Below are 25,188 nucleotides of genomic sequence, written 5' to 3'. Positions count from 1 at the left end.
GAAGTCCCACCCGTCAAACCAGTAGGCCACCTCCATCCTATTGACGTGCCTGTTACTCCATTCGCTCAAGTCGGTATGGATATTTTGGGCCCATTTCCCACCTCATCGACAGGTTGCAGATGGATTATAGTAGCCACCGACTACCTCACTCGTTACGCCGAAACCAAGGCTCTAGAGAGGGGCACGGCAAGGAAAGCAGCCCGATTTTTCGTGGAGAATGTGGTGCTGAGGCATGGCGCTTCGTCAGTGGTAATAACTGACAGGGAAACTGCATTCGCAGCCAAGCTACTACAGACGGTTTTAAGACTTAGTGGCACATCCCACTGGCGAACAACGGCGTATCATCCTCAAGCGAATGGTCTTACGGAGCGTCTCAACAAGACACTTGCAAAGAAGCTCTGCATGTACGTCGATGTGGAGCACAAAAACTGGGACGAGATCTTGCCGTATGTCACGTTCGCCTATAACATGACTCATCAAGAAACAAGAACAATGCCATTCCGCCTTTTTTATGGTCGTGAAGTCACCACTATGCTCGATGCTATGCTACCACACAAATACGAAAACGTCGAGACGAATGCTGATTACATCACCCAGCTTGCCGAAGAAGCTCGACAACTTGCACGCCTACGTATTAGTTGCTAGCAGGACTACGATTCAAGACTGTACAACCTTCGTCACTGACTAGTCTCATACGAGCCAGGAGAGAAAGTTTGGATATGGACTCCTATTCGGCGCCGTGGCCTCTCAGAAAAAACTCCTAAGACGGTACTTCGGGCCCTATAAAGTTCTACGACATCTCAGTGACATTAATTATGATGTTATTCCTGATACTGCACACTCATTAAGGCATTGAAGGTGTGCTCCAGAAGTTGTGCACGTTGTTCGGATGAAACCTTATTTCTCCTAATGAACTCGTACGTTCCCAGCGAGTACGAACCACTTTGACTATAAAGCATCGGGACGATGCTTTCTTGAAAGGAAGGCTAATGTCACGGCTAAAGGCCGGGCAAGAGGACGACAAAGTGATGAGCGTGGGCAGCACCCACGGTTGCTCCGAGAAAGACGACGTCGAAGCGGCTGCTCCTTTGTTCTGTCAATACAGACCTTGTTTTTCCTGGTCGCACCCGCATCCTGTATCCTGCTATTTTCACGTCGCGACAATACGATCACGGTTGATGCGAATTTCACAATGATACGAATATTAAAGTTGTTTTAGATGGACTGCATTATACAAAATACGCTGTGACTCGGTGTTATTCGAACGGTTTCCCCAGGCACCGCGGATGATACGACCGTACGATGGATGGCTGCACACCAGCGGTGCAACGCAGCTTCTTTGTGGGAAGAAAGCCCATTCACTCTTGGCCTCGAAGGGAGTGATTGCAGCAAAACTCACCGGAATTTTCTTTGCTTCAGCGCAAAGTGTTCGGAAAACCACGCCGCAAGGCCTACATGAAAAAAATAGATCTGATATTGATTTTCCCACGACGCAATAGCAGGTCACCTTGTTTGCTTCACAACTTCAGTTACACCGGCTGCTCTAGCTTTCAAACCACGTGATGTAAACAACCAGCCTCAAATTCAACATGTCAGTAAAGGCATCAGTGGCAGATCACGTTGGCGCTATCGTGTTACTCGTGGAGCACGCCAAAGCTCACGGCCTTGAGAAGGACACATTACTGAGAGCCTCGTTTGGATTACGATTGCTGAGAACACCGGAAGTAGAAGAAGGTGCAGCAGCAGCAAGTCGACATGCCCTTACATGTCTCACTTTTGCACTAGTGGCTAATTTGTCGCCACCGCTGCGTCTGCTCGTGTTGTTTCTGCTGCCATATCTTCCGAAACAATGTCTGTAAAGGTGTAAACTGTTTCTTTTCAGTGCTTTGTATGCATAACTAGAACTCGGTACGAACTTATATGCTTAGGGAACAGGCAAAATAAAATTAATTCTCGAACGGCGGCTGTGGCATGTATGAGGGCCAGAATGAGTGTGAACGTTTTCGATGGGCCCAGACATGGTGTTTTGGCCGCTCTGTCGTTTGGCGCTTGAATTCTCCAGGACTGATTTTTCTTTGCGGCGTAATTTACTGGCCGCTTAAGCGGTGGAGCGAGTGAACTTCCAATTAGTTTTGCCGCTTTTGCTCCCTTTGATGTCAAGTGTGAACGGGCTGCGCCAGCAGCATGAGTGAGGAAATCTCGGCACTTTATTAAAAGACGGTGAAGGCAGGAAAGTTCAAAAGAACATGCTGGACTTTTTCAGCAAGAAGGGGTCGCTGGTAAAGTCCTTGTTCATCTTCATTATCAGCTTTAATTTTGGTTCATATGAATTCGGGATGATACGAATATTTTGCATGCTCCCTTCAAATTCGTATCATCGAGATTCTACTGTACAATGCTGCACTTAATATCAGCAAAAGTAACAGACGAATCACATGACGCACAGCAGTGCCTTAATGCATCAGTGCCGGCAGAGTTTTTTTCTCGGGAGGGGGTGTGGTTGTGGTTGAGGGGAGACAAATGAGCCCTTCTCAGCTCCTTGCTGACACACATGCTTCAATGCCAAGAATTTTTGTCTCACCATCGAGAAACTGCTGGGCGATGGTGTCGGCCTCCTCTTCAGCAGCCCGCGTGGCCACACGCAGGTTGTTCTGTAGGGTGGACGGCTGGTAGGCCTGCATCTGGGCCTCCAGCACCTGGCTGTTCTGCTCAAACTCTTCTTTCAGTACATTCACCTCATCCACCTGCACAGCTCCATTTTTTGGAAAGTCACACTTTGGCACACAGGGCAAAGCAATGAATGCAAGCAACAAATTGCATTGTTATACAAAGTAAAGCATGCCACCTGGTAGCTATTCTCAATGTATTCACCTTGTGGACATACCCACTTTGGCGAAGTGCGTTCAGTATTAAAAAAAAAAAGGGTAAAGTTGCGGTGCTCTTGACTACATCGACACATTGAACCCACCAGCAAATTATCAGAATAAAAAGATAGAAATGGACAAAATGTACAGCAACAGGACACTTGACAAGTCTGAACTTTTGTATTGATAGATTCAGATGTTTGAGAACAATGCAGAGATTATGTAATGACCTTCCAGATGCGTTATGCGGGCCTAATACGAGGACCAACACGATTAGAGTTCATGCACTAGCCAACTGGAGGCAGCATTCGTTGCAATGAAATGAATTCCGTCCCTCTCATTTGTGTTGACAGTTGTGAAAGCTCTGTGACGTTAAAAGAACAAACATTGCAGAACAAGGTGAGAAACAGGGGGCCCACTGTTTGCTCAGCCACAGCCAGTCAGTGGAAGCGAAGCAGATAGTCCACAAGGCGTACCTTAAGAATTGCACCCACGATGTGAAAAAAAAAAAAACCACGCGGCTGCAGCGAGCGAAGTGACCTTCGTACTGTCTATCACTCCAACGCAAACTGATTGGCGATAGTTGGCTGCCTTCACAAACTTTCAATTGCACATAAAACAATTTTATCGCCCTTGGCCTTTATATGAGACCTTATGACAAAAACACTACAGATATGGCAAAAGTGTGCCTAGGGTGTCCATAAAATTGCTATTGCTATACACTTTCCAGAAATACATTTACATGTCCAGTATAACCTCATTACAATGCATCTCCTTACAACTGATATGTGCATGAACCTTTACATGTCTAGTATAATTTTGCTGCAACGAATCTGCTTACAACAGACATTTGGATACAATTTACTAATTGGCAGCATTATGCTGACCTCCCTAATTGTTCTATTGATTGAGCTTCGTTTAGAAGGGATTCTGGTGCAAAAGACATAATTGACTAAAACGTGCGGCCAGCAAGCTGGTCAGGATTCCTTTACAGAGGAATTTTCACGATGGACATCCCTAATTCAATAGCTTCTGACCTCGAACATCGCTTGCCATACATTCGCAACGGAACAGTGAGGCACGGATATTGACGTACCATTTTAAGAATGAAGACCGCTGCTCTCCGGTATCTTATGATCACTTATGCCAAGCTTTGGCAACGAGAAATCGTAGCTTGGCCTAGCGTTTTGGGGCGCTGATGTGTGAAATTGCTAGCCACTGCCACCGCTGTGCTGTTCCAAGCGGTTGCTGCGTGTCGAGCTTGGCTGGGGGTGTCTGCTGCTGAAGCGTGAAATGCCCATCTGCAATTCTCAGGAGCCACCAGGTGACACAATTCGTTGCTTTCGACGAAGCACATTACAGCTTCTTCACTTTTGCATGTAGCTAGCACAATGGTCTTGCCTCCCAAGTTCGAAGCAGGGTTAAGCCTAGCCTCGACTTTGAGCCATGAAGGAAGGAGAGCCGAGGAGAGGCCACTCATATGATCATGTTTTTTGAGAGCTTGCTGGAGTTCCGAATGTGCATTTTCATACAGCTGTTGCACTTCAAAGATGGTGCAATGTGTTGGAAGCATACAGTGAGCACTGGTCTTCACAGTTGCGAGTTTAGTTGATATCACTTGTGGTCGAAAACAGTTGTTTTCGAAGCTCGCGACCACTTCTCTGAAAATAGTTGCTGCCGCAACTTCGCTGTTTTCCTTCAGCACTGTGCTGTTGCGTGCCTCAGCGATCGAAGGCTAGAATTCTAGACAAGAATGGCAGCACCTATGGCTTTTAATGCGAGAGGCACGGGTGCGCTTTTCCAGTGTACGGCAGTCACAACTATACAACTATCGGAAAGCAGCATGTGGCCAACTGGGCTCACTGATTCAAGAATTACAGACGTGCCTTTCCTCAGTAAGACAATTTTTTTTATATATTGCATCCTGTTTACATTTTGTGCGTGATAACCTCACTTTTGACCAAGATTTTTTTCGATATGGTCGCAGTCGGCCGACCCGCGCTGCTGCGAATGGTACTAGTGCACATGCGCAACTAGCGCCTGTCGCTTCCCTTTCACTGGCGGTAGTTGCGCATGTGCGAGTCGCCAAAGAGTGACCACCATTTGGAAGGGGAGTCCTCTACTCTTTCCTACTGCTGGCTTCGCAAAACGTGACATCATGGCCTCTCCTTGCTTTTCCATGCATCGAGCAGAAAGCACGGTATTCCATGGTTCGAGCAAAAAGCTCAGTCGTGATGTGTGTAACCGTGGAGCTTTAAAGCACATCATGCTCGATCCCATTTACAAAGTGTGTCCCACAGTGGCCTTCATCACAAGGTTTAAAATGCTGATGCAGAACCTTTAACAGCAGGTCCAACGAGTAAATGCTGTAGTGTACAGGTATTTTAAAGGATTACGCCCACTAGCATGGGTCTGGCCTTAGCAAGCCAGAGGGCACGCGTTGACTGTCGCCGTGGCGAGAACACAGTACTGCTCAAGGTCGCAACACTTTATTGTCTGCGGCAACACCAAAATGCAGAACAGAGCCCGTTGCAAAAGACGCGGCGGGAAGCAAATGAGCTTATCCACGCCACGGGCGAGAAGTACTACACAGGGTGCTGGAGGCACGTCTACGTGGACAAAAGTGATTCATGGGGACACCGGGACAAAAGAGCCCGGTCACTCAAGCGAGGGAAAAAATGCGCTCATGTTGGCTTCGGAAAAATACGGGTCAGCGTTGTCTAACCACACTGGTACACCGCACCGCTCTTCGGCCTAGTGCTCGAGGGGGGGGGGGGGGCAGAAAGTAAGCGTTCGCCGGAGGTGCAAGGCGTTGTTGGCGAAGTCCGATTGAGCCCCAAACAAAGAGAGCGACGGACCAAAAAGAAATGCGTGCTTACCCCATGTCGTCCCGAAGAAGTCTCTCACGCTCCTTACAAGTGCGCGTGAAACGTCGAGACTCCACGCACCGCGCCACAGTTGACATCCGCTACCGGGTGAGAGCGGTTAAACGTCACTACCCGCTCCCCCAGCACGACAGACCACGGAGGAGAGGAGAGTCATGTCAGGATATGAGAACGCAGAAAAAGGCGGCAAAGCCTACACAAAGGCGGCGGGCTAGCCTTGACCCACAACACCAAGCATACAGACTGTTTGAGACGTGCGTGGTGCGTGTGCGATATGGTCGCAACAAGTGCGGCTTGCTATTGTAAACTAAAGTGTAATTGTATTCTAAATTATTGTCGACCCATGAACACAGAACGAGTGCGAGAACCTCACTGAAAGTAGCATAATTTTCAACAGCCGTGACCTCGTGGTGCGCAAGCAGCAGACGACGCTACGTGCCCTGCGGCTGTGTTATAGTGGTGCTAAAATTTATTTTTGAAAAATGCAGTTTTTTTTTCAATAATTTTTGCCACTTCAGCAGAGGCAAACAAACTCTTTACAGCCCTTTTACGTTGTTTTCAGTAAAGATATTTTGATTTGATTGATAGATATGTAGGGTTTAACATCCCAAAACCACCGCATGATTATGCGAGATGTCGTAGAGGAGGGCTCCGGAAATTTCGACCACCTGGAATTCGTTAACGTGCAAGACATTTTGAAATCTGATAGAAGAAGAGCTACAGAAACTGAAAATCTGATTTTCAAAAACTCGGTTCTTTTATGCCCACATCGAGAATGAATCGGTAAATAATTGTCTCTCACTATAACAGACTCATTCAGTGTTTCCTTAAAAATCTGTTGTAACGGTACTTAGATTTTAAATACTTTTTTTTACAACAGACCGATATCCCCTTTACCATGGAAGTCTGTTGTAATGAGGTTGTACTATTAGTAAAGCATACGTGAGACAGAAATGGCGCACAAAACATAAGAACACAAAGCCAACTGCAAGTAGCTTGTCGAGCTAGAAAGAAAATGAACAGACTTCAATTATCAAATCAAGGCAGTATTTTATGGGATGAGAAGTAACTGGTGAGAACCTAACATGTGTAGAACTCAAAACAAATTAAAAAAAAAGAAAATTTCCCGAGGTTTGTAAGTGCATAAAAACCTAGAAGACAGCTGGAAAAGAGCATAAAATTTGACAGAATGGTTTGGAATGTCATAACTTTCTCAATAAAATTATGCTATGATGTAATACTGCTTGCTTCTTATCAGTTCTACCTCAGAATATTTGAGCCACACTAGTAAATGAAAAATTGTGCAATGTCTCGACAGAGACATTGCCCAAGAAAGGGCCCAAGAAAGGGCGGAACATCACGGTGTCCCAGCCCCGACCTGGACGCGGCCAGCGTCTTCCGCGGATCCCCGATAGGGGTTCCCGCGAAAGCTCCTCAGGATTACATAAAGTTCATTGTCTGTCTGTCTCGACAGAGATATTCGATTCTCTCTTCGTGTCTATTATTTTCACAGTGACTACATTAAAAGGGACACTGAAGTGAAACATAATATAATTAATGGCATTTAACATCACAAAACCACGATATTATTAGGAGAGAAAATGTGCAGTGGAGGGCTCCGAAAATTTCAAATAGCTGGCATGGTTTTAACATGCACTTAAATAAGTACACGAGCCTAGAGCATTTTCAGCTTCATGAAAAATAAGGCCGCCACCGCTGGGATTCAATCTCACGACCTGTGGCTCAACAGTCGAGTGCCATAACCACGAGACTATTGGGCAGGTTCCGAAGTGAATATATTATTTTAGAGGTATCAATTATCCTTGGAAACCTCTACTGTCGTTAATTTCACCATAAGAGGTTTAGTAATAAACACAATGAAGGTGAAAATTGCATTCTGAATTTCGCACTGGAATCATTGTATGTGATATCACGAATTTTCCGTGTAATTTTTCCTATTTTGGTGATGGTGACCCAACAAAATTTCCTGAAACTTAGGGTGCTGCATCTCTGATTCCCTCAGGACAATAAACTTTGTGGTGACCTTGCTACACACCATAACGAAAGATCACCGCGGCTTCAGACTTAGCGAGCCACAAGGCTGCGTTACTGTCGCCTGCTCACAAGTAGCGTACTGCTCCGTGCGCGCTGAAGTAGCAAAGCATCTAGCGTGACGTGGCAAACAGACAGTGTTTAAGACTTAGCAGCAACACACAAACACTTTATTGCCTTTGGCGACACCCCAAACACAGTATAACATCCGCTCACAGGAAGCGGAGAGCGTAGGTTCTTGCTTGCGGACGTTCAGCAGAAAAAGGAGAGGTCGCAGCTGGCAATGCCGGTCGGAAAAGGGGTTCCTTGCGGCAATGCTGTGCACTCTCACTACGTCCACTGGGCCTGGCGCAAGAGTTAAGCCTTCAGCAAGTGCGGCTTGGTGAAGTACGACCACGTCAAGCACTAGGCATCGCTGCTTGGCTTATCGTACGGAACCGGAGCTAGCACAAATGTAAACACGCCCGCTGAGGATAGTCCGGCGATTCCCGGACAGGCTGCAGTCCGGCGATTTCTAAAGGAGAGGTGGGCGAAGGAAAACACGGGCTTACTGAGCGCCGGTCAAGGAGGGAGAGAGCGTTCCCGACGCACACGTGATTCGCCGACTTTCACGGCCCGAGATCACGTGCTGCGCTCGCACGTGGAACCATCTATCGTCACACGCTGTCACAAGAGCACGGGAGAAGGAAAGGAAGCGGCAGAACAGTAAAAATGCCCGCAAAATTTTTATAGGCATTGAACAAAGTTAGGTCCCAGAAGATGCCTTCAAAATCTATGATGTCACGCTAACTGATGTGGATACTTCAACGTACGGTAGCGTCGCCACTTGTATTTTTCGTTTGTGCATCTTCTTGCTTAGGAAGCGTCCTCTTGTGAAAAGCATGGCGATCTTGGTACCGTGAAGAAGTAATTTACTAATATGATACAAATTTGTTTTACTCTGTGGTGTCCCTTCAAAAAAAGAAAGCACGCACACTAGAGAGACATCAATATATTGTAGCTCACCTTCTGTAAAAGCAGATGCTTGCGCTGCTCTGTGGTAGGCTTGAGCTCCAGCGTTTTTCCTGGGTAAGAAACAGGCAGCTTGAAAAGTCATCTTCAAGTACACTGAGCTCAGGTTAAATAGAACTTAACAGCGCAAAAACTACCGACAAGTAACACAAAAGACAAGGATGAGCGCAGACTTTCAACTAAATTTATTACTAGCACGACGCACATATATATGTTACAAAACAATACGATAAGATCACTTGCTTACAAAACAAAAAAAGAAAAAAACACAAAACCAAAAGTCAAAAGAGCCAATAATGCATTACCAAAAAGCCAATAATGCATTACCAACTAGCCCAATCCCACACTTTACTTAAATGGAACCCCAGGTGACTATGAAAATCTGTTCTGTTTCTGAGCAGTTCCATTTACTGAGAAAAAGAAGTGGAAGGGTACACGATAAAGCTTATCATCCATTAGTGAAACATGTTCTGCAGATGTACTGTTTTCCAAAACGTGGCTTTCTTTCACAATAAATTACATTGAAATAATGATGCTAACAATAATTCTTTCCAACAACAGTGTCGATGGAGGGGATGAAAAGAAAAGCAACTAGCCGCTTGACTAATGAAAAATAGTAGATTGGGGTAAATATTATGTCGCTCGATCATACTGTTTATCCAGGCAGTGGTGCGTTAATAGACCCTTTTTGTAAAAAGGCGCCTCAAGAGCCTTTTATGCGAGCTACTTTAAGCCACCATGTTTACAGTGTCGCAGCAGACAACACTGTCTGCGACTAGGGTGGCTACTTACAGCGACTGTGTGATGTTTCGCTAACGTGGCTCGTCCTTTGTGAATTGTGCCAAACATGTGTTCCTAAATATTATTGAAGGGTGCTGTGTTCCATTGTATCACTAATGAGGCTACTGCGGTGAGAATGGAAAGGTACGTGCGACAGTATGATGTAAACAAACACACATATCATGTATCTACACACAATGCAAAAGTCAAAGTCATTATTGTCGTAGAAGTGCTAAGCCTTGTCGCCACGATGGGTGATGCAGTGTCGACCATAATAAGCACGTTGCAGTGCCTCCCGTACTCACATAATAAACGCATCCCCAACTTCATTTAGTCAAAGAAATTTTTATTTTTTTTCCCCGCACTATAAATGCACCCCCTACATTCATCCGCTGTAGTCTCGCTAACCGACACTTTGCGCCTCCTCACCCATTGGATCTCTTCCGTTCTTTATTATTTTGCGACTCCCCTCAGCTACCCACTCGCTCCAAACGTAGAAGCCAATGCTTGCAGTGCAAGTACCTTCATAAGATTTTGTTACATCAGACATACTATAAGCGCACAAAAGCGAGACAGGCAAAAGCTAACCTCACACAGAAGCTGACGCGAAAAAATGCGCTGCTGCAATGGCAAAACCAGAGCATTGCAATGTTGAGCAATATTATAGAAAAGATGAACGGGGACAATGAAGCTATAAGCAGCTTTAGTTTTGAAGAAAGGTTACAAAGCCTACCAAAAAAGCAGCAAGTGCAGGTACGCTATTGCTTTGAAGGGTTGAAGAGGCGAAAAACAATGGGGTGAAATTTCGGCAAAAGTGGATCCTTCAGTGGATTGGGATGCATATAAAAATCTCGCATCTTTTGTGGGGGTGCTGACACCCCCCCTGTAAAGTTGTCTGCGCCACGTGGCGCACGTGTCTCGCCCCAAGGCTTTATTTCGGTGGTGACCACCGCCGGGCGATAGATGGCGTTGTGTTCGCTTTGAGTACCACTGTTGGTAGAGTGGTAGCGCCGGCGGTGGCCCCTGGCGGAAGGCGGGCCTTGGTGGTGGGCGACAGTTGAGCGAGTCTCTTCTCCTGCGCGTGCCGGCTGCCGCGAACGGCTGTCTGTCGCGTGGGCCCCCGGTGCTCGGCACCGCGGGCTTCGCGCCGGGGTCCCACGTGGAAGGTCAGGCGTTGGCGACGCCGCCTTGGGTATGTGCTAGTGTGTTGGGTGTTAGTGTGTGTTTATCATGTTATTGTGTGTTTAGTGTTTCACTGTGTTATGTTGTTTGTATGGTAGCATGTTAGTTGAAATTGTTGTATCATTCGGCGGACGATATCGTCGTCTAAATTAGTTAATAAATCTATGTATGTTGTGTGCTTTGGTACCGATCGTGTTCACTGTGTCCGTCCCTCCAAGAGCGTGGCGTGGCGGTGCGCGCGTTCGCCTCGCCGGGACCCCACACTGGCGCCCAACGTGGGGCTCTTGGAGTATCGGACGACAGTTTTTGCGGTTCGGTACAGGGATTTTGTTAGAGCCGGAGTAGAGTAGGCCTAGGGGGGACTTCTTTGCTAGCGTCGGTGGTGTGCTTTGTTGAGAAGCGAGGGGATTGGTTTTGTAACGTGTTTCAGTTTGTCGGCAGGTTGACTTTCTTTTTTTTTTTGCTCGCAAGTGTTCTTATTTTTTGTTGTTAGTTTTCAAAATCGTTGTTGAATTAGGACGAGAGCCATGCGGTCCGCATCCTGGGGTGAGCAAGGCCTAGAGCACGTGGTTTGTAGGCCAGGCCCGAAGCGAGTGAGTACGGAAGCCTCGTGGGTGGTCCAATTTTCTGTAAATAGCTTCTTCTATCTCTTTGGGCTCAGGGAGCCGGGCGTCGTTGCTGACTTGTATTGCGGCTCGACGCCGGGGCGTCGTGACACCGCCCGGGGCGGTGGACGCCGATCGCTCGGTAAGCTGCTGTGTGCGGCGAGCGATAGGGCCACCTCACAGAGTGGACGTCTCCTCGCGGCTGCCTCTCCTGCGCCTAGGCTGGGTGGATGCCGGTTGTTGCCGAGCGACTCATTAGGCCTAAGGCTCTGCGCAGCCGCCTGTCGCACGTGGCACAACTAGGTGGATCGTAGCGTTGAGGTGTTGCGCTCTGCTTCCCTCACTTTTTTTTTCTTGTGAGCACGAGTTAGGAAAAGTGATTTTTGTTTTTATTTTCATGGGCGTCTCGGCCGCCACCGATGTATTAGCTAGCAGTACTGACCACCGTACCACGTGGCCGAAAAGCCTGAAGCTCCCTCCCCTGGGCCGCGCTCCTTTGTTTCTTTCGAGTTTTGTTTTTTGTCGATGTATTCAGCGGGAGGGCTGTCATCCACGGCCGGCTGTCATCCACGGCCGGCTGTCATCCACGGCCGGTTCCTGAGCGAATCAACAGCTAAAGGACTCCGCGTTACTCTTACCAGCACATTTTCTATCTTGCACTATGTCATGAAAACCTTGGACTACAATACATGACGTCTCGCCTCTGCCTTGACTCGCTTGAAAATCTTTTCGGTATCCTGAGGCAAATGTCTGGCTCGAATGACCACCCTACGCCGACACAGTTTTTGGTCTCTGTATTTGCCTTAGTTTTTACAGCTTGGCATGGTCACCCTCTAGGGGAAATATAGCGTCTGGAGTTCTGAGCAACCTTTTATGTTATGCCGGGTGCCCACAATAATTCAATGAAGCTACAAAATAAGCTGTATGAGCTGCTAGATGTGGGGCATCTCAATGAGGTTCATGAAATGATTATTGCTTGTGAAGCCCTCCCTAACCACACAGTTGGATGCAAAAGTGACTCCCGGGTCATGTCAGTGGCTATGTGGCCCGGAAGATGTCGTAAAAGACGAAGTGCAATGAATGAAGCAGGCTTCACTCAGAAAATTCCAGCTTGCTTCCGGCAGAATCATGCCTCACACGTTATATTGATTGATTGATTTGTGGGGTTTAACGTCCCAAAACCACCATTTGATTATGAGAGACGCCGTAGTGGAGGGCTCCGGGAATTTTGACCACCTGGGGTTCTTTAACGTGCACCCAAATCTGAGTACACGGGCCTACAACATTTCCGCCTCCATTCGGAAATGCAGCCGCCGCAGCCGGGAATCGAACCCGCGACCTGCGGGTCAGCAGCCGAGTACCTTAGCCACTAGACCACCGCGGCGGGGCCCTCACATGTTATATAGACAGAGGTGGCCTCCTGCACCTGTTTGATTTCTTAACAGACCTGGTAAAAGCTATGGAAGATGCATTCATCTATTGCTTCAGTTTCAACAAGTTAAAAAGGGATAGCATAACGGACTTTATCTCTTGCCTGTCTGTGAAAGAAGGTAAATAAGGTCGGCTGTGAACACCACAAACTGGAAGTCACAAATCAGATCATTAGATTTTTTACATTGACCAGAATGGATTTTCTCGTCGCTGAAGGAAATGCGTCCAACCAAAAAAAAAAGGCAGAAAGAAAAGATGAAGTTTTTGAAGTTGAAATGTAAGAGTTAACCATCATTACATCAACACAGCAAACAAGGTTTTATTTTATGTTATTGTGCATTACTCACATTGTGTTTTCTCTTGTAATTTTAGTATTATCTTGTTCACATTGTTACAAATCTCCCATTAACAATTTTGTTATCGCTGTCTGGCTGTGTTTCACATATGCAGAAATCTATTTTTTTGTGAACTGGTTTGTGGCTGTATCTATGTTTGCCAATCAAATCTCAATTTATGTGTATATGTATGCCCCACAAGGGCATTGTATATTTACTGCTCTTTTCAGTTGCCTTATTCACTTGGTTTAGTTCAGTTTTGTATAACTTGCAGTTCTCTCCAACTTTAAGGGGGGGACACCCCACTTAAAATTTTTTTATTTATGAGTGAATTTTGATCAAACTTCTATCCTTTATGTATTTGTAATGCTTATTTTAAACATGCAATTACTTTTTCTGTGCAACACGCACTTTTCAAAGTATTGAGAAATTCATGTTTTTTACATTGACTAATTTGAAGGTAACTTTTTTCTTGAATGCTGGTAGTGATAAAAGACAGTGGCATATCAAAATGACATTGTATGGTCAGAGCTTGCAGTGCTATAAGAATGAATGCTTTAGACTGATCTGAACCAGTTACAGCATGTCAAACTTTTGTGAGCAAAAGGTTTTAGTAACATCTCTCAAAGTATTCGTTCAAATTTCATGCCTATTGCACTCGGCATTTGTCTCCTATTCTAACGAGAATCACCGCGATAGGATAATTACCACCAGAGATATCCTCACAACAAAACTACACCATGATAAAAAATGCAGTTTTGAGGAAACGAGCAAAAATGTATCAAGACTAGTTAGAAACTCGCTCACACGGTCCTCATCCCCAAATCGGGAAAGGCGCCGAGCCTAGATTACCCACGCCCTATATCGTCGTGCGTGGGCAAGGTGGCTGAGCACGTCGTCCTCAACAGGGCTGCTCGATACCCCGAAGATAACGACTGCCTCCCGCACCACATGGTTGGCTTTCGACCAGGATTATGCACTCAAGACTCCATTACTGCTAAAGCACCAAATTCTAGATGGCAGAAACACTTGGGACACTCGTGATTACTCGGTCTCGATTTAAAAAGGCATTCGATACCATATTGAAAGCGATCGCAGACCTCGGCCTAGGGAATTGATTCTACTATTTCATCCACTCTTTTCTCACTCGACGGAGAGCCGTCCTCCTCGTGGGAGATCTAGTGTCGAAATAAGTGAAGCTCGGACAGCGGGGCACTCCTCACGTATCCGTCCTCTCGCTGACGCTCTTCAACCTTGTGATAATCGGGCTTTCCGAACAACTATAGAAAATCGATGGACTAAACCACACTACCTATGCGAACGATGTAACCATATGGTGCTCCGCAAGGTCAGATGGCTTCATTAAGTCCGCCTTGCAAGAGGCCATTGAAACCACCGAGTCTTACCTCGAACACATCGATCTCAGGTGCTCACTCGCAAAGTCGGAGCTGTTAATATATTTTCCCGAACACCGGGATGCCAAGACCAAAGGGTGGAAACCTTTGGCGGAATGCAATATTACCCTCCACACTAGAGATGGTTATAGTGTCCCCACGGTAGACGCCATAGAGTTTCTCACAAATACCTAGAGGGAACTGTGCCACTGTCTATGCGAATTTCTTAAAGGGCGATGCTAGAGCGCTGGGAATGATGGCATATGTCTCTGTGAGAGTTGTGTTGGATGTAGTTGAGCGAGGCTTCGGCTCAAAAGTGAATACGGCTGCGTAAATAAAGCTTCTCTAAAACATAACGTTTATGAGGGGATCTCATTCACAAGTATTATATTCTAAAATAAAAGTCCACTTACCATGACGGCACAACCAAATCACGAAGGAAAGAAGACAACATAAACGTATCGGAAAGAACGGTCGCTTTGTCGTCTGCCTGCCAAGTTTAGCGGCCATTGGTTACTTCTTACACTTCGTAAAATTGTACATTAACATAGGAGGTTATAGTGTTAAATACAACACGTTTCTGTGCAATAATAAAAATAGATAGCTTATTATGTGCTCGTTTAGTAAGAAATCAATCATTTTAACGTGAAGCTAAACGCGTCTTCGACGTATGCAAATTCAAGTCAAGTTCGAAGGTCACGTATCTCGTCATTCCCTTGCATCCAGCAGCTCACTAGCGCCAGAATTCCCTCTAGGTATGATTGTGAGAAACTCTATGGTAGACGCCATCAGGGTCCTTGGCATGTTCATCGAGTCCCACGGAACCAACACCCAAACAGTACAGAAGCTTAGGACTATGACTGAGAATGCCATACGACATGTACGTAGAGTAGCCAACTGGCACCATGGCCTCAAAGAAAACAATTTGCTCCGTTTTGTACACGCGTTTGTTTTGTGCCACTTTACCTATGTTGCCGCTATACACAAATGTTTACGTGCTGAGCGCGATCAACTCGGTGCCCTTATTGGCAAGGTGGTCAAACGAGCCCTCGGCCTCCCTATCATTATATCAACGCACAAATTCCTCGAGCTTGGCATACATAACATGCAAGAAGAGATCCACGAGGCTCAAGAACATGTGCCATCGACCCGATTCAGGACTACCAAGGCGGGCTGCCATATTCTGCGTGAGCTCGGCTTCTCCTTGACGGCCAGGGATCTCACAGAGTTGACTCTAAATCCCCGTCAAATCCACGATCACTCCCGTTCATTCACGATCACTCCCGTTCAATCACGATCACTCCCGTTCCGCTAAATGTACACCCTGAACACAACAGAGGCAGGCACCTAGCGTGGGCGACCGCCATTCCCAAGCGCATAAACACGAAAGCGGACAACGTCTCCTTCATGGACGCCGCTGCCTATCACAACAACCGATCCTTCGCCGTGGTTGCGGTATCATCCGCGCAGCAGATTCTTAACTCTTCCACAACCCTCGCCCGAGACCCCGAAGTAGCTATAGCTATAGGTATGCTCAATAGCAAACGGGAACTCATCTACAGCGACTCCAGACTGGCCATCAAAGCCTTCGAACGTGGCGTCACCTTCGACCAGGCATTATGTATCCTGTGCAGCGCGGACCCATGTGTCCTGAAGCACCACACTGTCATCTGGTTCCCTGCCCATCCTGGTCAGGTGCCGGTTGCCCCATCCAACCTCAGCAAGATCGCCCATGATGCAGCGCATGCAATCACCGACTGCGTCGCCACAGGGCAACCTATCTCGCTGAGTTAGAGACCAATCAGGATGCACCCATTACGTACAATGACATAACAAAGCACTTTTAACTTGAACGCCGCATTTTGCCACACCCACATCCGGAACCTAACAGACTGCAGGCGCTAACCCTACGCCTATCACAGACCCACATGTACCCAAACCTTTCCAAGCTTGACGTTTATTATCCTGATGCATACCCCAGCGACACATGCCTCTCGTGTGGACACACGGCGACACTCGCACATATGCTCTGGGAGTGTAGAAACATTCCTCCCAACTCTACCTCAATCAAGAGGGAGAGATCCTGCAGGAGCTCACTTCTCGCTAACCAGCTCTAAGCCATTCAGCAGGCCCACGAAGTGGCCGCCACGTACTCCCTGTCGGTCCCTACGTGGGAGACATCCGCTACGTGCTAAGCGCTTCATGCAGGACTAAAATAAAGTTTTTTCATTCCATTTCATTAGAAATAATTATGAAAATCTTTTGAACACTACAGTGATCGAGGATAATATATGGTGGTAGTGACACCTTCCCCAAGGTAGCGACACCTTTTCCTTTCCTCCTCGCTTATTTGCCTGAAGCGCCCTCTAGATGGTTCAAAACTTTCATAAAAAAAAAAGGGTTTTGCTTCAGCTGCTATGGTGAATAGATGTAAATGAAACAAAATGGAAGGGAATGAGTCATAGAATAAACAGTTACCTATTTGAATATAAATGATACAACACAAAAGCAAGCCGAATGTATGTTACTCAATTGGCAATGTTGTGCAGCTCTATACTTCACACCACCAGGCATGACATCTTGCATCGTACATCATAGTTTGTCCAGTTCTCCAAATTTGTTTTTGCTCGTGGTTATGCTGTGACACAGTGAACGCACTTCTTGCTGGATCCTGTGAGTGACAACAGGGCGTGATGTGATGAGTGATTGCAGCCGGCTTGTGCACATGCAAGAAAAAACTATGGCCAGACTGGTAGGAACGCTGGACTAGCAGAACTGCGATGACAGTTTTCTTTTTCTGGAAAAATACGCTCATTTTGACAATTGACAGGTAATTCTGGTGCAGAGCGCGGAACTTCACAAAAAGTAAGAATTCTGCCAGTCAGGTGTCCCGAAGCAGCCCTTTGCAACTACTTTATGCCGTGTTCCAGGGTAACGGGCTCGAACTGGTCAAGCATGAAATGTTCCTGAAAATGCATTCACGAAACCCGCCCAGCTGTAGTGTACAGCTGCAGGGTGTAAATATTTGTGTTATGTATTCACACAAATATTTGTAACAGCGGGCCTGAACTAGATGTGTGTTAGACAAGCTCCTGGTCAACGTACATCGATGGCATTGCACAAAAGCCTACGGGCGAAATGTTTTCTGTTATTTTACTGCAACCCCGCATTAGTGAAAAACTCAAATGTTGCACTGAACTTGCATTGCGAAGCAATCGTCCCTGATTTTGTGCCAACTGAAACGCTCCTGCTCTGCAGTTGATGTCTTGGCTACGATTTAATCATGGCAAAAATTCAGCTGAAAGCCTATGCGCATGCGTTCTCGTTTTGAACTTATAATAAATAATATCAGCACCCATTTACAAAATCACAAGCAAGGAATGCACCAATTACAGACGCGGATGGCAAAGAAAAGGAGGCGAGAGAGTGAGAAGAATGGCATAGAGAACAATGAGTGACGTTGACATAGAGAAAAATACGCCATTAGTTTACAAAATGCAGCACTGTTCTGTCCACTGCTGGTGCTGCCTTTTCTGCACTCTTTAGAATGAATGCTCTGAGCTGGACTGCAAACAGCCAGAATGCACGGCATTGAACAACAACAGCCAAAACTACTTAGCTGTTCTGATATCAAATGTTATGAATGCTGTCTTCCAAGACAGCAATATAAATAAAAATTTTGTCTACTCACGCGCCAAATCCTCATTCTGGGTCACCATGAGGTGTCTGATTTCCTCAGAGCGCAATACTTCGGGTAGCTGGTCAACAAACTCCTGCAGCTTGCCATCTTCTTTGAGAAGTTCTTCTAGTTGGGAGTTACTGTGCAAGGACAGAAGGGCATCACAAGTGAGTGGCAGATGTGACTTTCTAGTGCCACAATGGCCCTGCAAGTCAATCCAAAGACAAACTAGGCAATAATAGTTATGACTGCACTGTATCGAAAAGGAAGATTTTGGTTACAGTGGTTTTTCTTTTGCCTAAAAGATCTGTGCACAGTTTAGAGAATGACATAATGATGAACCCAATTAGTTCCAATTATCATACCCACATCAATGAGCACTCCCTGGCGGTAAATTGGACATCTACCAGTCTCTAACTCAATACATAAGTATGGCAATAATCAGGTGGTGTGTTATAGGTGGTGGTATAGGCCAAATTTGTTGATATCAACATCTTGTAGATTATTGGAGCACATCATCCACAAATATATCGTAAAGTACTTGTCTGAACACAATATTCCCTTGCAAGCTCACTATGGCTTCCGTTCTGGCTTTTTGAACACAATTACCAGAGTTCTGCTCTGATATCACATCCACACTTAATGTTAGAAGACAGCTTGATGACATTTTCATTGACTACAGTAAAGCTTTCGACCCGGTGATTCAAAATAAACTTCACATTAAACTCGGGGCAATAATCATGACACCAAACCTACAGCTTGGATAGAAACAGTTTGTTCCAATGAGCAACTTTTTTGAAAATCCCCCTCCAAATGTCAATTGGTTTAACGTAAAAATATTTCACTACTAAGAATTTCAGAATACATAATATTTCACAATAACATATCGAATTTTAATCCTCTTGTATCTGCACAACACTTTAAACTAACGAATAGCAATTTTAAAAAGTTACTCGCACGTGTAAAAATAATACCCAGCTCCGTACCCGCCACTATCATCATTAACAGAACACTAGCGTATTCAATCTGCCTGTTTGTCCGACCCTATGGCCATCGTCATTGCCTGACATTTGTTTTATTTGTTTTTCTTTTTTGCATAAGGCTTCCCCCTTTACCGTTGCTTTTGTCGGGCAGCTTTACCCGTGTGCTTGTTACATTCTAGCCTTTTGGTTGGTAGCTGAACATGCAAGATGAGCTGCGCAAGCAATACGAAAGGAATGCTACAACAGTGAAAAATGTGATACGAGTGACCTGTGGGATGAAGTTGCCGATCATTACACATGCATGCATCAATAACGCTCGAACACCACGCACAGTGTGACAACAAAGCATGTCTCACACGTTTAACACAGAAAGACGTTCCCATTGAATGGAGTGACGAATGTGAGAGAGTACTGTGACTTGGTGCACAGAATTTCTTCTGACCCTGTCCTACGCCTGCCAGACTTCATTTTACCCTTTGAATTGAACACTGACACCTCACATTATGGGACTGGTGCAGTGTTGTATCAAAAATGTATTGAAGCATCCAGCCAGGAAAAGCGACACGTAGCAAGTTACTACAGTTACATATTCAAGCCATCTGAAACTAACTACACTACTACAGAAAAGGAAGTCCTGGCCGTTCTGAAGGCCATTGAGTACTTCCGTACGTACCTGGAAGGTACGAAGTTCACTTTGTTCACCCATCACCAGGCCCTCACTCATCTCTTTAATATGACCCAAACTAAAAGACGTATTGCTAGATGGGTGAATTACTTGCAGCAATTCGACTTTACCGTCTCGCATCGACCAGGACCGTTTTTAACCGATGCAGACGCTCTATTAAAGTTGATGGTATGAAGCAACACAGAAGAATCCAAAGAAATCAATGAAGTGAAGCTGTAGGAAGGATCCGAACAGCTGGTTTTCAGTGAAGGTCGGTATCAAGTCCAACCAACACTAGTTTCCAGAGGCCTTTATTTGTACCGGATAGCCCAGAATCTGAACGACACGACAGATTTTGGCACACCGACAACAAATTGGTCAAGAGATTTACATGGCCTCACATGAAGAAAGACGTCAATCAGCATGTTCGTTCCTGCCATGTGTGTCAAGTACACAAAGTCAAGTATCAACAGCCTACGGATGCTATGATACTACCTTGCCACTCGAATGTGCCTTCCGAAGTAGTTCACCTGGATTTCGCTGAACTAAATGAGAAACGGGAAGAAGTTAAGAAAATGCAAGCTTTTCTTCTGGCCACAGATGAATGCGGAATAGTCACGGTGCGAGCAGGAAAAGAAGATGCAAATAGCGTCATAACCCTCCTCTCAAGAGACATGTTTAAGACTACGCGGTCAATCGTATGCGATAACCGCCCTGCATTCAAGAGCGAAAAGCTAGCAAGATGGGCTCGGGATCACAATATATTGTTCAAGTTCTGTGCTCCATACCATCCCGTAGCGAATGGGCTGGCAGAACGTGCCATACGGGACATGAAACACTGCATCAAGATGTACGATAGTTTTCCTGGTGGATGGAAATGTTCTTTGGAAGCCGCCGTGAAACATCATGATCGATCCTATACAAGTGGCTTGGGGTGCAGTCCACAGCACGCTTCTTCAGGAGAAACCCCTATTCTGCAGGCAGACTGTGAGTTGAAACTCTTGGAAAACATCAAGATCGTCGAGGAAAGGCAAGAAAAATCACAGGAGGAGAGATACCGAAAATGAACGAGAAAGAATTTCAACAAAAGGCATCGAGCAGACATGCCAGACATTCAAGTCACCGACCTCGTACTAAAGTGGAAAGAAATAAGAGACAGTGCCAAATTTTACGGTCCTTACTCTGTGACTAAGACAGCCACCCAGAATGAAATTTTGAAGACTGTCTGGTACACTGGTGAACGTGGATCAGTTGAATGTGCTTCAATTGGAAATGTCTTGAAATATTACCCCAGGATGGGTAATCAAAAGAAACCGGGAAGGGTGAAGTGGTATGAGCGGTGAGACAGGAGAAGGAGAAGCACGAGATCCGGGGCAGGAAAGAAGAGATGGATGAAGGGAGGAATAAAGCAGATTAAGATGGACGCCAGTTCTATACTGAGGCTATAATTCTGTTCCGTTCTTTTAAGTAGGAACGCTACATTTTTATTAGGACCAGAAGCTTGAAAGTAAAGACACATTTAGATATCTAAATGGCATGCTCACATTAAGCACATAACCAACAAGGTGCTAAGTTAACTGGGTCATCTTGAGAGATACCTTAGAGATGCGTAAAAAAGAATGTGAACTGGCGGCGTACAGATCACTTATAAGCATGGGTTGGAAAACTTCCTGATGAGTCGACTTACTTGGACTCACCCATACTCAGATCGAGACGTGATTTCCAGTCAGTATGAATTTTAGGAACTAATATTTCTATGAGCTTGAGTGTAAATAAGTCCTGTTGAAAAAAATTTTCCTGAGTGTGAGTCCGAGTGAGTTCCTGTCAGGAAAATTTTGGTGTATGAGTCTGAGTGAGTCCAAAGAGCAAGATATTTCTTGAGCAAGCCTGATTTAGTTCTACATTATTTTTTGTCCTGACCTATGGTCCTATCCACTCATCATCAGCATGGCTTTACTTGGATTCACATTTATACGCACATCCACTCACACGCATTTCAAAGCAGTGTTATTCATATTCATAGACCATGTCAATATTTGTTCATCACAGGTGTGTATTATGTGGGGGGGGGGGGGGGGCAATGGGTGGCTTGACCCCCGCCCCCACCAACTCTTCCAGGAAAGTTATGCATATCTTATGTTGTCACCTGTTTCAAAAGAAAAAAACGACCCAACTGGTTTGTGAGCTATCACAACCTTTTTAAAAGGTACTATATATCTAAAGACACCAAGCAGGGCACCAATCATATGAGATATAAGGGTTAAAGACTATTAACACTATGGTCGAGAAGCTAATTATACGCTAACAGACTCATGAGTTGACACACTCAGACTCCGATCAAGCTACACGTCTGAGCGAGTCCAGCTCGGGAAAATTTTGGCGAGTCAGAGTGCAAGTGAGCTCTCAGTTTAAAATATATTTCACGAGTTTTGCTGACCTATGCTCATAAAGCTGCTACGTGAGTACACATCCGTTGTGTGGTCACCACATCAATATGCTAAAGTCCATTAAGAAAAAAGGCCATCAGATTCATATGTAATAGTATGATCACCATTGTTCACTAGCACTGCATGCTGACAAGCTGCAGCTAAGACATTTGGCCCACAGACATGCTTGTGACCGTCTTGTCCTGCTGCATAAAATTCCTCACGGAAAAACAATTATCAATGCACATATTGCTTTTGCTAACCCTTCATCTCGAGTCACCATAAGTGGTCATCACCTCAACATAGTTGCTTTGAAATCATCCATTGATTGCTTTATGCTTTCCTTTTTTGTCATAATATTGACATTTGAAATGGTCTTCATGGCCCCTTGTGCGAGTTGTCCAATGACGAATTTGTCGAAAAATTGCCAAACTTCATTCACCGATGAATCGTGTATGCTTTCCTGACTTATTTCTTTACTTTCCTTTCCTTTTTCAATGGATAAACTCTTCTTCATATTGTATTTTTAGTGTATGTATATACTCACTCCAGCAATTACTTGCTAGCAAGATGGGACTATATGTAGATGAGTAAATATAAACAAATAAATAAATAAATAAAATTTTAAAACTGGCTGTACACATATCTTGTTTTAAATAGTGAGCACTGCTACAAAAACTGCTTATAGAATTTCTACACAGTAACATCAGGTGATGCCACGGCAACAATGGAACACTAAATAAAGAAAACCACGTCAGGTGGTTTTGAAATTCATACTACAGTATAGAATGTTATAATGCAAGTCGCAGGAGTCGAATATGAACGCACTATAAGCGGTACGGCACTATAACCAAGACAACCTTTTTCAAGGGCCACTTTTGCGGAAAATGTGTTGAGCGTGCAGCCTTGCGTGTCCGAGAATCGAAGCATGTGATGTGTGGTGCTTACAAGTAGTTAAATTTTCGAATGTTATAAAAATTTAACCCCCAAAGACCCGCACTGCCAAGGAAATGAACATGAAATGGGGAGACAGTGTATATAAAAAGAAAACACCCTTGCTAAAATTCGCCAACTACTTCTCAGACAGCCTTTATTATGCACATGACACAGAATCTATGTGGAATCCCATTCGCAATTTCACGCCCTGAGAGACACCAATTGTTCAATTTCATGGGCATGCACCCCAATTTCAAGATGTCGCAATCAAACCTCGAACCACCATTCGAGTGCTAAACATGTCACTCTTGTTTTCATTAACCATGTGTATCCCTTTCAATCAAGTGCAGCCACCGCAAAGGGTTTCGTTGATTCAGTACCAGTCTTCAACTTTAGATAGCTTGAAAATGCTATCGAAGTATAACCTACGCTATCATGCCTGCCATTTGGGACGTTGTCGTGGGAAGTATGGCCAAGACAGAAAATAATCGCACTGAACCAAGAACAGCGTGCGTGATACGAAGTTTGCGTTTGTCGCCGAGAAATCAACTATGAGGAAAACCCGCCACGCTTATGTAAGACAGGCAGCAAAGGAAAAAGCCCACGTCACAAAGCCATGGACGAGGTGCGATATCTGTCGCAAGCTCGATGACGCTTTTCCCCGGCAGTAAACTTGGCAGTGCACGTGCCATGTTGAGCCGCGCGCGGCCATTACTTATAATGTTCTCAAGGAGGAAATTACAACACAGCCTTTTGTTTTTCTTCTGGCAGGCCTTGATGCCTTAGTTACAATAATGAAACACGAAACCATATCCTGTTTAAATTTTGCATGCATTCTACTTACAGTCCAAAAAGCTATTCTCATATAGCAGAATAGTTTTGATTGATTGATATGTGGGGTTTAACGTCCCAAAACCACCATATAGCAAAATAGTTTGTATAACTCTTTAGTACAGTAAATAACAATGCAGTCCTTTTGTCACATGTGCATAAATATGCAAAAAAGAATGTTTTCATGACACCATTTCTGTTCCACTGTTTAATCGGGTCTGTTTAGATGTTTTTCTTACCTTAGCTTGAGGAGCTGAGGAAACTGGCAAGGTGACATCGAACTTTTGAAAGGAATTGAGCAGGAATTCTGTTCCAAAAGCAAAACACTCATGAGTATATGTGAAAAAAAAAAAAACAGAAATGTTCTTTTTAAAGAACTTGGAAGCCATTCTGCTAAGTTCTTTTAAAAAGTTACATTAAATTTATTACTGACAACATCTCCTACACTTTTCTCGGCATTACTGTATATTAGTTCCCATTATTATTTTGTCTAACAAAGAAAAATGAGCCCTTAAATTTGCACTTCATTCGTTCATTCATAGCAAGGGTTTCATTCTGGCTTGGTGCCATCAGGTAGTATACGAGAATTAATCAGCTGACAGCTCGTAATAAGATCACATGCTAGATGATGCAAATGGGCCTTGCTGTCATGGCTACTGGCAGTGCTGACTGACGCTTCCAGGCTTAAATGCACATATATACCCCATGGAGTGGATGAGGGTATGGCCACTGTGGTAGCTCAATTGGTAGAGCAATGGATGCCTTATTTGAAGGTCGCACATTTGGTTCCTGCCCACGGCAAGTTATCTTTTCATCCACTTTCCCTTGTGGGGGTGCTGTCACATATTGTAGGGCCATTTGCAACTTATCGCGTGTGTGTGTCCGGCGAATAATCTGCATTTAGATTTAATAGTGTGGTGTCGTTCTCTCTATTATATGTGTTGCCATCGTACACCACAGCGGGTTCAAGCACTCAGAGCTCCAAGCAGGGGTGTCGTGTCCTCATTCGTCCGTCTCGTCGCAACGTGTATATATACCCGTTCGTACAACTGCGCATGCGAGTTCAGACCATCTCTACAAAGGGACGGGCAGCCTGCGCACGTGCAGCGAGGGAGAACCCAGGTGACGCT

At 45.1% G+C, this 25,188-nt stretch overlaps 1 protein-coding gene across 2 annotated transcripts in view; it reads right to left on the bottom strand.

Annotated features, from left to right (window-relative positions):
- The window catches only part of LOC119178141 (vacuolar protein sorting-associated protein 37A), a 57,819-nt gene that overhangs the window by 11,402 nt on the left and 21,229 nt on the right, over positions 1–25,188 (bottom strand). For both annotated transcript variants that reach the window (XM_075882269.1, XM_037429308.2), the window contains exons 6-9: positions 24,298–24,365; positions 18,231–18,358; positions 8,807–8,865; positions 2,582–2,744 (exon numbers count right to left, since the gene is read on the bottom strand). In XM_075882269.1, the coding sequence (XP_075738384.1) occupies positions 2,582–2,744; positions 8,807–8,865; positions 18,231–18,358; positions 24,298–24,365 (418 nt within the window). The remainder of the gene's footprint in view (positions 1–2,581; positions 2,745–8,806; positions 8,866–18,230; positions 18,359–24,297; positions 24,366–25,188) is intronic.

Source organism: Rhipicephalus microplus, chromosome 2 (genome assembly GCF_043290135.1).
Source record: "Rhipicephalus microplus isolate Deutch F79 chromosome 2, USDA_Rmic, whole genome shotgun sequence".
Classification (NCBI taxonomy): Eukaryota; Metazoa; Arthropoda; class Arachnida; order Ixodida; family Ixodidae; genus Rhipicephalus; species Rhipicephalus microplus.
The sequence above is the reverse complement of the archived record's forward strand: the minus strand, read 5'-3'. Positions and strand labels throughout refer to the sequence as shown.